This window comes from Onychostruthus taczanowskii, unplaced genomic scaffold (assembly GCF_017590055.1).
Source record: "Onychostruthus taczanowskii isolate IOZ18803 unplaced genomic scaffold, ASM1759005v1 scaffold29, whole genome shotgun sequence".
Classification (NCBI taxonomy): domain Eukaryota; kingdom Metazoa; phylum Chordata; class Aves; order Passeriformes; family Passeridae; genus Onychostruthus; species Onychostruthus taczanowskii.
This window is the reverse complement of record NW_024500239.1, coordinates 7,784,567-7,797,778: the sequence shown is the minus strand read 5'-3', so window position 1 is coordinate 7,797,778 and position 13,212 is coordinate 7,784,567. Positions and strand designations below refer to the sequence as shown.

General features: G+C 37.3%; 1 protein-coding gene across 6 annotated transcripts in view; it reads left to right on the top strand.

Moving 5' to 3' along the window:
* Nucleotides 1-10,466, top strand: part of ZNF236 (zinc finger protein 236) — a 74,628-nt gene extending 64,162 nt beyond the window's left edge. For all 6 annotated transcript variants that reach the window (XM_041408100.1, XM_041408104.1, XM_041408099.1 and 3 more), the window contains 4 exons: nucleotides 388-585; nucleotides 6,224-6,353; nucleotides 9,173-9,349; nucleotides 9,784-10,466. In XM_041408100.1, coding sequence (XP_041264034.1) covers nucleotides 388-585; nucleotides 6,224-6,353; nucleotides 9,173-9,349; nucleotides 9,784-9,911 — 633 coding nt within the window. In that variant the 3' untranslated portion in view covers nucleotides 9,912-10,466. The remainder of the gene's footprint in view (nucleotides 1-387; nucleotides 586-6,223; nucleotides 6,354-9,172; nucleotides 9,350-9,783) is intronic.
* Nucleotides 10,467-13,212: the final 2,746 nt, after the last annotated feature.

Below are 13,212 nucleotides of genomic sequence, written 5' to 3'. Positions count from 1 at the left end.
CCTCTACAAAATCAGAGAGAACTTTTTTCATGTCCGGAATGCTTTTGGCTTTGAATTTTATTTGGTGGCAAATTGAGGATCATCTGAGTTGTTCAGGAGCATAAAACTGAATGTAGAAAAATAAAGATACACACATGTTCTATTTATGATGTGTTAAGTCAATCTGATAATAGTTATTAATATTGTTTTCTTAAAATACATACATGTGTCATTCTTTAGAGCAATGAAATAGAAATTCATATTTACATATAACTGACTTCTTTTGTGTTTGTAAGTTGCTTGCAGATGCTCTCCAAAAATTTGTCATGTTGAAGTAGATTTTGAAAAATAAATCAATGTGGGTATGCTTATGAAATTTCCTGATAGTGTATTTGGAAATTGTTACAGGTGACAGAAGTTTCCCCTAATGTGACCAAAAGCAGTCAAGCAGAAAAAGAAACTCGTGGGCACCAGTGTTTTGAGTGTAGCCAAACCTTTTATTCCGTCACCATGCTGACACACCACTGCAAAGAGGTTCACGGCAAGGAGCGAATACACGTTTGCCAAATCTGCAATAAGGCCTTTAAGAGGGCAACACATCTCAAGGTATTTGGTAATAACAGTTGATTGTTCTCTAAACTCCTTTTGTTTTAGACTTTCTGTGATATTAACAAAAGGTACCTATTAGCCCTTTGTCTTTGCTTTCCCTTTGCAGTGTGAGAGGTGTGCATCTGAGAGAGGGAATCTAAGTGATAATGTATGCACAGATAGAGAACTCTCTTCTGGAGCATGGAGAGGATTTTAATGCATATATTGACTACAGAATGAAAAATGTTAATGCCTGTCATGCAAGTAGTAGTGTCAGGAAAAGATTTCACTTGCTTTATTTGCATATGAATATCATCAGTGCTAATCCTGATTTCCAGATAATATTTCGCTATCTCAGGAAGTTACCTGCTTTACAGTCTTACCATTTCATTTGTAGATGCTCTGTCATGTGAGTACAAGTGATAGAGAAAGCATTTCTTTTAAAATGTCCTTATATTATTGCTGTTGTCTAGTGATATTTTCTCTGTTTTCTCTAGATTATGAACAACCTAATATTTCCAGGTCTTAAAAAAAAAAAAAATAGTGGTGTATCTAATGGTGTATCTAATTTCTTAATTGTATTATAGAATGTTCTTGTTAGGAATATTGGGCTGTACTAGACAAGTGCTTTGTTCGGGCCGGTATCTTACCTCTGAGAGATACTTAAAGGAAGTAATTTGAAGAAGAGCTTTAAGAAAGGAGTAAACATATAAGTTGCCCAGAATTTTGCCAGCTTCCCAGAATTTATAGCAAGAAATTTTTGGAGCCAAAGGCAATGTATTTATATTCATTTATATTATCTTTATATTAGCTTTTAGGAGACCTCTTCAATAGATTTGATTTCACTTTGATATAATATTTTAATGAAATATACTCTTTGTGAAGTTCACCCTCTTGGAGTGATCATATCTGTCAACTAGACTGTTGGAAACTATCATAAAATGTGATGATGTGAAACTCTTAACCTCTGAGTTAGAAGAAATTTTCCAGGAAAAAAACCCAAAGCAGTCTTGATACTTGTTTTCCTTAAGTAATGATAACAAACTCCAAAAATCAGTCTCTCTTCGGCTTGTTTTCTTAAAACTGGGACCAAGTGACAAGATAACTTCTTAGTATGTCCCTTGGATTATTATCTATAACTGATTTTTTAGGAAGGCAGCAATTAAGTTGCAATAAGAAGTTCAAGGGCTGTTACAGGAGACTTCACGGCCTTGGGGCAACTTATTAAGAGAACACAAACACAAGTAATCTTCTCCTCTATCCTTCCAGTTGCAGGCAGCGGTGTAAGAAGAGCTGGCAGATCAGTAACTGTCTCTGAGACTGGCCTCACCAGCAGAATTTAGGGGTTTTTGATCATGGATTGGTCTACACAACAGCAGGCCTGCTGCAGATGGGCTACACTTGTCTCAAAGGGGGAAAAAGGTCTTTGCTGAGGAGTTAGCAGGGCTCATTGAGAGAGATCATCTAAACTAGATTTGTAGGGAGGAGGGGATAAAACCAGACTTGCTGGAGATAAGCTTGAGGGCAGCACACCAGTGTTTGAGGGTTCATGTGCCAGCGAGGCCCTTTGAGCTTGGAGCTCCACCCCAATGTGCTGAGTACACTGGAAATACACATTTGAAATGTCCCTGTGCTGCTGTGTGCAGCACTGTAGCCATCTCGGTGGAGGTAGGGGAAAGGGTCAGTGACCTGCTTCACCACTTAGACATGCACAAGTTATCTGTAGGACTGGATGAGTCCGCTGCCCAAGGGTACCAAGGGACCTGTCGGAAGAGCTTGCCAAACCACTTTCAATCATTTATGATGAGCAGTGCTGGCTAACCAGGGAGGTCCCAGTTGACTGGATCTTAGCACCTGTGATGCCCATCTACAAGGGCTAGAAATAGGATCTGGGAAACTACAGGCCTTTCAGCCTGATCTCAGTGCAGGAAAGGTTATGGAGCACTCATCTTGAGTGCCATCATGTGGCACATGCAGGACAGCCAGGAGATCAGGCACAGTCAGTATGGGTTTATGAAAAACAGATCCTGTTCGAGTAACATGATTTCCTATGACAAAGTGGCTTGCTCAGTGGAAGAGAGAAAGGTTGTGGATGTTGTCTACCTGGTCTTTAGCAAAGCCTTTAACACTGTCTCTGACAGCATTCTTCTGGAGAAACTGGCTTGGACAGGTTCACTGTTTGCTGGGAAAAAATTGACTGTATGTCCAGGCTCAGAGACTGGTGGTGGATGGAATTACACCCAGCCCATGGCTGGTCACAAGTGGTGTTCACCAGGGCTCAGTACTGGGGCTGGTTCTATTTAATATTTTTATCAATGATCTGGAGAAGAGGATTCTGAGTCATTTTGCAGACAACACTGAGCTGGCCAGGAGTGTTGATCTTCTGGAGGGCAGGAAGGCTCTGCAGAAGGATAGGCTCTGGATCAATGGCTCTGGACAGGCTAAATCAATGGTTTGGGGCCCTTTTGGGAAGTTCAACACGGCCAAGTGTCGGGTCCTGCTCTTGGGTCATGAAAAACATCAGGCAGTACTGTAGGCTGGAGGCAGAGTGGCTGAAAAGCTGCCCAGTGGAAAAGGAGCTGGGAGTGCTGATTGACAGTGGCTGAACAAGAGCCAGTGTGTGCCCAGGTGGCCAAGGAGGCCAATGGCTTCCTGGCCTGTGTGGGGAATAAACATGTGGCCAGCAGGAGCAGTGCAGTGACTGTCCCTCTTTACTTTGTACTAGCAAGGCTGCACCTCAAATCCTGTTTTCAGTTTTGGGCCCTCAGTTCAAGAAGTACATTGAGGTTCTGGAGTGTGTCCAGAGAAGGGCAATGGAGCTGGTGAAAGGCGTGGAGCACAGCTCTTAGGAGGAGGAGTTGAGGGAAGTTGGGATTCTTTAGCCTGGAGAAAAGGAACCCAGGGATGACTTAACACTCTCTACAGCTACTGGAAAGCAGGTTGTGGCCAGGTGGGGGTTGGCCTTTTCTACTGGATGATGAGCAATAGGACAAGAGATAGATACCTGAGTTATGTTAGGGGAGGTTTAGACTGGATATCAGGGAAAATTTCTTCACTGAAACGCTTGTCAGGCACTGGCACAGCCTGTAAAGGGAAGCCTGTTGAGTCACCAACTCTGAAGGTATTTAGATTGTAAATGATGTGTCAGTGTGGCACTATGGACAGTGTCTTAGCAGACATAGTTTAGTGGTAGGCTTGTCAGTGCTGGTTAATGATTGGCTTTGATCTTAAAGGTCTTAAAGGACAGTTTAATTTACCTGGACCATCAGGTACTAAAACAAATTCCACCCCTCATCAGACTCTTTTCTTTATCAAGTTGTTAATAGCAGCTTCAGCTATGAGCAGCCTTTAATGGCAAATTCAAAGATAAATGTTGGAGTTTGGCTTAGGATTTTGGGAAGAGTTCAGTGATCTGTTGCTCACAAGTCTTCATTTTATACTGATGGAATTCTGGAGATCACCAAAAATATTAAAGGTACTACCAAACTTCAGGTTTTTCAGAAAAATCCAGTAAGAGGTAAGGGTATCCGTGTTTAGATGGCAGTACTTAACTGTAGGTGTTTTTTCCAAAGATGTCAATACCAGCATTTTCACAATTATACACAACAAAATCCTCTTTAGAGATCATGTACAAACGTGTCCACCACCCACCCCACCCCCAGTATTAAGGCTTTTCAGTCCAGTGACTCAGTTCCCCTTCTGATGTGGGTTACTGTCCTGTTTTACAGCTTCAGAGCGGAGAACATTAAGACATGCACAGTGACTAAACTGTCCAGTTTCATATGAATAGGTAGTGGAACTATCTGGAAGTTGACTGTTGGTAGTAAATAAGGCACAGACATGATCCCAAGATGAAAGGAAAAAGGCCTTATCTTATTAAAAACAATGGAATGAAACAAACTTTTTATTGCCACATTTTCAGAGGTGGTTACAATTAATGTTTCAGGAGTGATGGGGTATAAGAGTGGCATACTAATACATGAGCCATTTAAAAGAAGGTTTCCTGGTCTTATTTTTTAATTAGATAATACTTGCTTGCTACCCCAGGATAATTACTCTCTGAAGAATATAAGAATTGCACAAATAAAGTTGTAAAACATCACATGAACAATCAGTGAAATACTATGTCGATAAAGAGATGATTGCACTTCAGAATGTTGCATTTCCATGAACTGTTTTCAAAAGTATATTTATTTTACAGGAAAAGTATAAGAGGTGCACAGATCAGTGGAAAAGAGTTGCATCACAAACTGTTTCTTCAGAGAAAGTTGGCAAAAAGTTTTACAGGGCTATCTGGATGAAATGTTATTTGCATTCAAGTAGAAGATGGGGTGGGAGATATTGAGATTTGGAGGTTTGGGGTTTTTTTGGGGGTTTTATGGTGAAAGAAAGAAGCAACTGGTTTCAGAATTTTTTTCTGAAGTCGGTTATAGTATGCTTCCACCATTTCAATGCTTGAAGGGGTAATGAACAAGATAAAACTTAAAGATTTTGTTTATTTCCACCTAAGCTGGGGTTTTAAGATGCCTAATTTTTCTCAGAAGACCTTATATTATTTCCCTATGATACTCTATTATTATAAGTACTGTGATAATAATATTCTTCCGTGTAACTGTCTCGCTGATTTTCCAGTGTAAACAAACTCTGCAGACACAGTTTGCTTCAGTTCGTGGAGTGAGGAATAGGACTTCATAGACATCAAGAAGGCTTATTGTTTAGGTATAGTAAAGACTAATTAATAGTTTAGTCTGTAATCAAATAGATTAGAAAAGAATATCCACACACATTTTAGAAAGTGGACAAGTATTTGCAGTACTGTTTCACAGACAGTTCTTGATTAGATTTTTTTAGTTATATTTTTTTTTTCTTTTTTAATTTGAATTTTATCTTGGTATTAATAAATTAAAAATAAAAAAAAAATAACATAAATACTCTTAAGTTTGGAAAAACATCTGGGCCTAGCATCAGTGTATTAAAAACACTGAAATTAGAACTGTTATTGATGCTTCTTCATGAAGATAAAACATCCTGCTATCTTACCATTAAGAACCTTAGTGATTTAATTTTCTGGTGTTTTTTTTCAATTAAGAGTCCATTGTGAAGTGGTTCTATTTGCATCTTGCCATCGTGCAGCTGTGTGTGTGTGTATGTTGTGATAGTTGCCTCTTTGAGCCCTGTGCAGTTTGACAGTGTTACCAATTCAGGTGCTGAATACACATTATGTATTCGACAAGGAGGGAGATGGATGTTCTGGAGGAGAGGGGGAAAGAAATCCTGTGTTAGTTTACAATGCACCATTGTCAAAATACCTCTTTGTAGATGAACAGAGCATTTAAAGAACTCTGGTTTGCTTTTCTGTATTTTATTTTGCTTCAGATAATTAGTAAAGAGTCTAATGTATGCCGAAAAAGAAAGACATACAGTTATTGGTGGAGTTTCCAGAAGTGTGAAAACTGATGGTTAGAGAGAGTTGTTACACAAAAATAATCTCTCATTTAAAAGAAAAAAAACCAATGCAGGCTTCCGTTTTCTTCCAGCTTGTCTGCTGATGACTAAGATCCTCTGCTTTTGTCTTCAAGGTGTGAATATATTTTTATGTTAAGTACTGAAGTCTTTTTAAATGGTCTGAATTTTTTTTTTTCCTATGCTGGCTTAGGAGCACATGCAAACCCATCAGGGTGGACCTTCACTGAGTTCCCAGAAGCCTAGAGTGTTTAAGTGTGATACTTGTGAAAAAGCTTTCGCTAAGCCAAGTCAGCTGGAGAGACACAGTCGCATCCACACAGGTGACACCAGAAATTGTTTTTATCTTGAGAGGTTTTCGTATCAATGTCTGGGTATTACATTTGGAGCCCTTGCTTATGTTTTCAGCTAACTGCATTTAAATATCAACTTAAAAAACCAAATAAATTTCTTACCTCAAATGTCTGGAAATTAAAAGGAGGAATAGCAAACTTGAAAAGTCATGTGCTTCACTAAGCTGATCTGTATTTTGGGGCTTTCAGTACTCCAGTGATAATGTGAGTGCATGAGCTTGCGTCTAAAGGTTGTCTAAAGCCTTTGAAAGAGATTAATAAAAGCATATTTTAAAGTGTTGTTTGAAGTGATTTAAAAACACTGGTTATCATCATCCTCAATCATATAAAGAATGTGCAAATGAGGGGTGTGCTCAGTGATGTTAAACAAGGGATAGGTTTGACTGCTGTATGCAGTGCTTCACTGTCACTGAGCTACTTGCACAGGTCATCTGTTTCTAATGCCAGTGCTTTTAATTTGTGTTATTTTCCACGTATTCCACTTGTATTATTTTCTTCAACAGTTAATCTATAAAAAATCTATACTGACTTCTCCTAGGGAGCACTCATTTTCTGTGATGTAACTACTTTTTAGGTTGCAGCTTCTACCCTACTGTAAGTTGAAGGCTGTACATAGGATGATAGCCCAGCTGCCGTACCTATCACCTTCTGTGCCTGAGAAACATTCTTTAGAACATGAGTTCTAAATATAGCAGTCAGTTCTCTGAAATAAACTATTTCTTTTCCCTAGCACTGCTACCAATAAAGAGCTGTCATGGCTGCTAAACATAAACAGGACAGGGGAAAGTTATCTGTGTCGCTACTGAGCTGGAAGGGACCAATGAATTTGGCTGGATGTGCTGTAGAATAAGAAGATTACCTCAAAAGGGTAACTCTGTCTTAGAGTGAATCAACCAGAGTTTTCTCTTTCCCCAGCATCAAGCTGGTTTGTGGTTACTGCATTAGAAAGAGCATTCTGGTTCTACTGTGAGTGGGAAAAGAGAAGCAGGAGTTAAAATCCAAGGAGATTAAAATACCCTCAATAATTTGCTTGTTGCAAAACTGACTTAAATAACACAGACTCTTGAAAAAGTTATTGTCTCCTTGTTTAAGGGTTCCACAGAATATGCAGGAAGTGGGAAAGATGACCAGTTGTCATTTTACATGCTTAGTTTAATTTCATACTGCTGCCCCATTGTAATAGGCACTGAGCAGTTCAGGAAGGCTGAGAACAGAGCAGAATGGATCTGTTTCTCATAAATCTACACCATCATAGGAAGAGTTTTTTCTGGTTTGGATTGACTTGTAATTCGCTCAGGAAATGCTTAAATATTTTTGGGTTTCTTGTACTTGGGGGCTGATGTGCTAGACTGTAACATACCTTGCTAAATTCATATTTATTTTTTGTGTTTCAGCACTGTCAGGCAACAGTAGATCAATCCATATGATTGTAATTCTTTCAGGGGAGAATGTTCTTTTAGAAAACACTTGAGACCAAAAGAGTGAAAATGTGCTGCACAGAAGTGTTTGGATAGATAGATGCATTTATATAAACTATGATAGGAAAGGTTAATCTAAACCTAAACTGACTTGTTTCCATAGAGGTGCTGTCCTTGTCTGTAAGAAAGTGTTTATGATTTCTATCTTGACTAAACATTTTTAACCATTTCTAATGGGTAATATCTACTGAATCAATGGCCAGAAGGAAAACACATTATTTCCCTGAATAGCTCTAAATATCTTGTTATTTAGGATTTGTCAGTGAAGAGTGGCTTGCTGAAATGTTGAAATTAGAGGGAAGCAGTTGCTTCCAGTTTTACCAAAAACTGTGTAGTAATCCATTACACCAAAAAGGCTAGTCACGTTCAGTGAATTTAAAAAATGGAATCAAAAGGATTTCAGGAAGCCTGGATTTTTCTTCAAACTAGTGAAAAAGTTGTTAAAAATAGAAAGAAAATATCTGTGCTTTAAAGGACCTTCTGTTGGTTGTCTGAGAAGTTGGATTTAGCATGCAGGTGGAAACACTAACATACAGGTAATGGAGGGAGAGAGATATTGGTCCTGTAAGAAAGAACTTGGAAAAATGTTTTTATTCCTGCTTGTGCTTTATTGTGCTAATAGCATGGAGTGCTTTTAGAAGTCCTTCATGACATACAGTGTGTTTATGTCAGAGGTTGTGGTGTTGAGTGATAAAGCATTAGTCTGGTTTTCCAAAGTAGGTGTTGTTAAATTTTAAACTATTTTTAAGTTAATATGTTCTTGTGTTTACAGTTAGAAATCAGTGGTATTCTAGCAGAATTGGAACAATAAGCCTCTTTTGGTGAGATATGGGAATCACTAGTTGCTGTTGGCATAGGAAGCCACAAGTCCCATGTAGAATTACTAGGACATGGGGTTTTTTTTTAACATATTTGACCTTTCAATTTCTTAAAGGCATCAGCTTTGTTAATTCTAGTACATTGCTTTATGTGCATTACTCTTCATGATGTAAAAAGGTGATAGTTTCCTTAAGTACAGAAAAGTCAAATTGGTAAATTGGGTTTTTTTTTGTACCTCTGTTAAATAACTTACCTAGGTTATAAATTGGACAGGAAGGATATCAATGATTTACTACTTATGTAACTATTCTGACATTTAATTTGAGATTTTTGCTGACAATGTGGAGCTATAGCGCTGTTTGGAGAAAGTCTCAAGGAAAATGATGATGTCTATTTCATTTCTAGATCATCTTGATAATTTTTACTGAATTCCAAACTGTATTTCAATCTTAAAATGAAAATTTAAGAAGTACGTTTTTCTTTCTTATAAAGGGGAACGGCCATTTCAGTGTACACTGTGTGAAAAGGCATTTAACCAGAAGAGTGCTCTTAAAGTCCACATGAAAAGGCACACAGGAGAGAGACCTTATAAATGTGACTACTGTGCAATGGGATTTACACAGAAAAGCAATATGAAACTGCATATGAAACGGGCTCATGGTTACACTGGTACGTAGCATGGTAGTAGTACTGCTGAGGCCAGGAATCCATATATTTTGTTAGGAGAGCACAGAGCACTTCCTTTAAGTTCTTGAGGAATCAAGCATTGATAGCCAAAGACTACAGTTGATGAGAAAATAGCTGCACGTGCAACTCAAAAATCAGGTTGAAACAGCAATTTGTTGCTTTTTATGGTTCCTTGTTCTTTATGTGGAGCTCTGTGTACAGAAATCCAGAGTTGAAACATTATTCCAGGAAAGCAGTATATTGTATTAGATTTAAAAAAAAAAATTCCAAGGCTATCTAATAAATTTACAGTATCTGATGTAATTGTATAATACTGTTCCCATTATGATTCCTTTTTTCTCAAGTGCTATATTTTCCTTTTTCTTACGCCATATGTCAAATCATAGTCAATTGCCTTTTCTCTTGTACCTCGGTAGGTCCTGTACAAGAGCCTGCAAGTCACCAAGAACAAGAAGGGGAAGACATCAGTCGTGCTCTGAATTTAGAAGAAGTGGTACAAGAATCTTCAAATGAATGGCAAAGTATAGGCAGTGTTTTTCGATAACACCTTGAAATTTGAAAGTTGAAAATATTTCTGGGACTCGAACTTTACAGTTAAAGCTTCAAGCATTGAAGATACTAACAATAGAATAATATATTATAGTTTTTTTAATTATTTACAAAAGATACCTAAAAGATTAATTCTTTTTTTTAAACTTGTAGAAGAATATTGGGAAAACTTCATTTAATCTGTGCTAAGTTGTCTGTGAATCAATGAACTCAGGTAATAATGTATACAGTTTCATCTTTGAATTCACAGCCAGTATATCTATTTAAAAATAAGCTGGAATTTTATATCAGAATAGAATGATTCCCATTTTTAATGGAGATGAAGAATAACTTCACAGGAAAATCATGAAACTGTCAGTCAACTTTTTAAAAAATGTGTTTAAAGAAATAATTGAGATTGGAAACTGTTGCAGTTGATGATGCATGCAGTATAAAACAGTGGAGTTTTGCCTTTTTTTATTACAAGGAAAAGGCTGTATTGCTTTTGAAAGCTTTCTTTTTTAGTGCATTTTGAGAATTTGTTGAAAAAAAATAAAATACTGCAAGCTCATGGCTTTTCTTGAGTTAAACTCTTGAGAGGGAGCATGTTCATTTTCATTCCAACCACAGAGGCAGATAGATGTTAGTTTTTACAGTAAAAGTCTTGAGGTTTTGGACTTGGCAATAATTACTTTATAAGGATCCAAATGAGTAAAAGCCTCTGTTGTTGTTTGCTGTACTGGGTCAGCAGGTACATATCTCAGTATCTGTGGAAAACAGCCATATACTCAATCTGTGAGGTAAACAAATACCACTTTGTGGTAGCAGTGAGAAAGTTAGATGCACACTAAGTCACCTATACTATACGAAGTTCCCCAGTGCTGTAAACAGTTATCATTTTGAATCTGTAAATTCCTTATTATTTTCTTTGTGGATTTTGGAAATATGTTACATTTATTTGTTGTTTAAGTCATTGTTTCAGCAGAACTACCTAGCTGACTGAGTATTGCTTTCAAAGGTGCCACTTGTTAAATATATTCATAGCAAAGAAACACTGGAGTAAAAGCATAGTTGTCTTTTAGACATTCCAAAGACAGAAGCTGTTTTCTTATTTTTGCCTTGTTCTTTTGAATTTTATTTATGTTACATATATATAGATATATATATATGTGTGCTTATATATGTGTATATATATATATATATATTTAAAGTTTATGAGCCTCTGTGTGGCTGATCAGTATATTTTGTAAATACTAATCCCAGTTGCAAGGAGTTCATCTGTTTGGTTGCCACAAGTACTTCTAGATCAGTGGTGGATATGTTGTACTATAATACAGGCCTGGACTTTAATTTTCTTTTTAAAAGATAATTGTTCTCAGATCCAAAAAGCCCTTTTCTGTAAATATTGTCTATACTCTGTCTGTGATACAAACTAGTTATTTCAGATTGCTGAAGCAAGAAATCGCTGTTGGTTTTGATAGGGCATCTCTTAATTCTTTTGTTAACTGTTCAGCATATGTATATAAGTAATATAGTTGGTGACATGAAAATAACACTTTTGTTATGTGGAATATTTAATTGAGAAACATGCTAAATAATATTACTTTTTTCCAAATTTTGTTTCGTGTATTTTTTAAGCATATTATTCTGGATTCTAGAGATTGGAAAAACTGTTCACAGAAGTGCACGTTTGAATATTGGATGTGAAGAATAAAGTCCTTCCAGCAGTGCCTTCCCTTCCAGGCAGCCTGTGAATGTTTCAGCTGTTAAAGAAAGACATTATATTTTACAGTTGTCTGGCCTTATGGCATAGCACACTGTTTATCTGTAATAATATATTAAAACGTGCTGTGTTGTGTGTACCATGTATGAAATATTTTCCCTGTTATTTCGGGGAATACTATATAAATGCACAGAGGGCTTGGAACTAGGTAGTCTTTAAGGTCTCTTGCAGCCCAGACCACTTAATGATTCTGTGATACTTGGTACACAAAAACTAAAAGCAGATCTCATGAGTAAAAAGATGGCATTTTTAAAGGGTCACTTCTCAAAGTGTTACACCTTGGTTAGAGGCAGTGAGTCTGTTCAGCAAGTCTTGGAAGTGTTAAATAAACAGTGTGAGTTATGGAGTCAGCTGGCATTTTTCCTGAATTCAGTTTGCTACTCCTCCAGCACTTGGAAATCCTGTCAGCTACAGTAATAGACTTTTAAAAAATTTCTTTTTAGCATTGTATATGATTTGTTTCCCTGCATCCTTTTCACCCATGAACTTCAAGTGTCTTGACAGAGGTTTTTATAGCCTTGGTAAGACTGAGTTGGAGCTTTTCAGAACAGTGTGTGTGTTGATGTTCAGGACAAATACAGACACGGTAAACAATATGTTGATATTTTCAAAAGCAGCATTAAAGCAGATGCATTATGTAAGGAAGCAGAAGAACTCTTGTTCTGAGGAGTGTTGATGTGTCACATTGTATAGCGGGTAAGTGAACAGCCCCGTTCTTTCTGGTTCAATGTAGTAGTAGGCTTGTGCTAGCCTTGGGGGTTTTGGCTTGAGTCTGCTCAAGCAATTATTTTTATATGTCCATTCCTTCAGTACATTAAATTACACACTCCTGGTATTGGTTGTGCATTCTTGTTTCAGGAAAAATCCTTTACTTAAAAATCAAATGGCCATTTAAACTGCTGGTTTTCATCAAAACTACTGGTGTGTAACTAAAAGAATAAATTTCAGGCTAAGTTTTAGTCTCTTTTCATATTGGTAAAACAATGCCTTCAAGTACTGTACCTATTTCTCTAAAGGAAATAAATCCAAAAAAGCCACTTCGACCCTCTGGGAAAGGTAACTGAGGGGAAAGAAGAGAGATGAAGGCAAGAAAGAAGTTTTGGTTAAATTCTGTTACTCTACAGAGCAGTATTTTGAAATATGTATTTCTCTGGGTTTTTTATTTTAAACAATGTTTCACATTTTTGAGGGCTTTTTGCACCACAGTTGTTCATGAAGGGGGCTGGTTTTTATTTCCTGTTCATAGACATTTTGTGCCTTGCAATATCCCTCTGGCCTGTAGCTGTCACTCCATAGACACTGGCATTCCATAATTCTTGTGTCCTAATGTCAACCTTCTGGGCCATACAATGTCGCTAGAAGCCTGTGTGCAGGGTCCCAAGGTGTCATTGTGTTATTTTCTAGTATCTGAACATTATTAATAAACCCTGGGGGATGGTGGGGGAGCAATAAATCAAACAGACATAAATATATATAACTATATATAAATATATGTATATTCTTCTCCTTTGTAAAAAAACAAAACTGGCCCAAG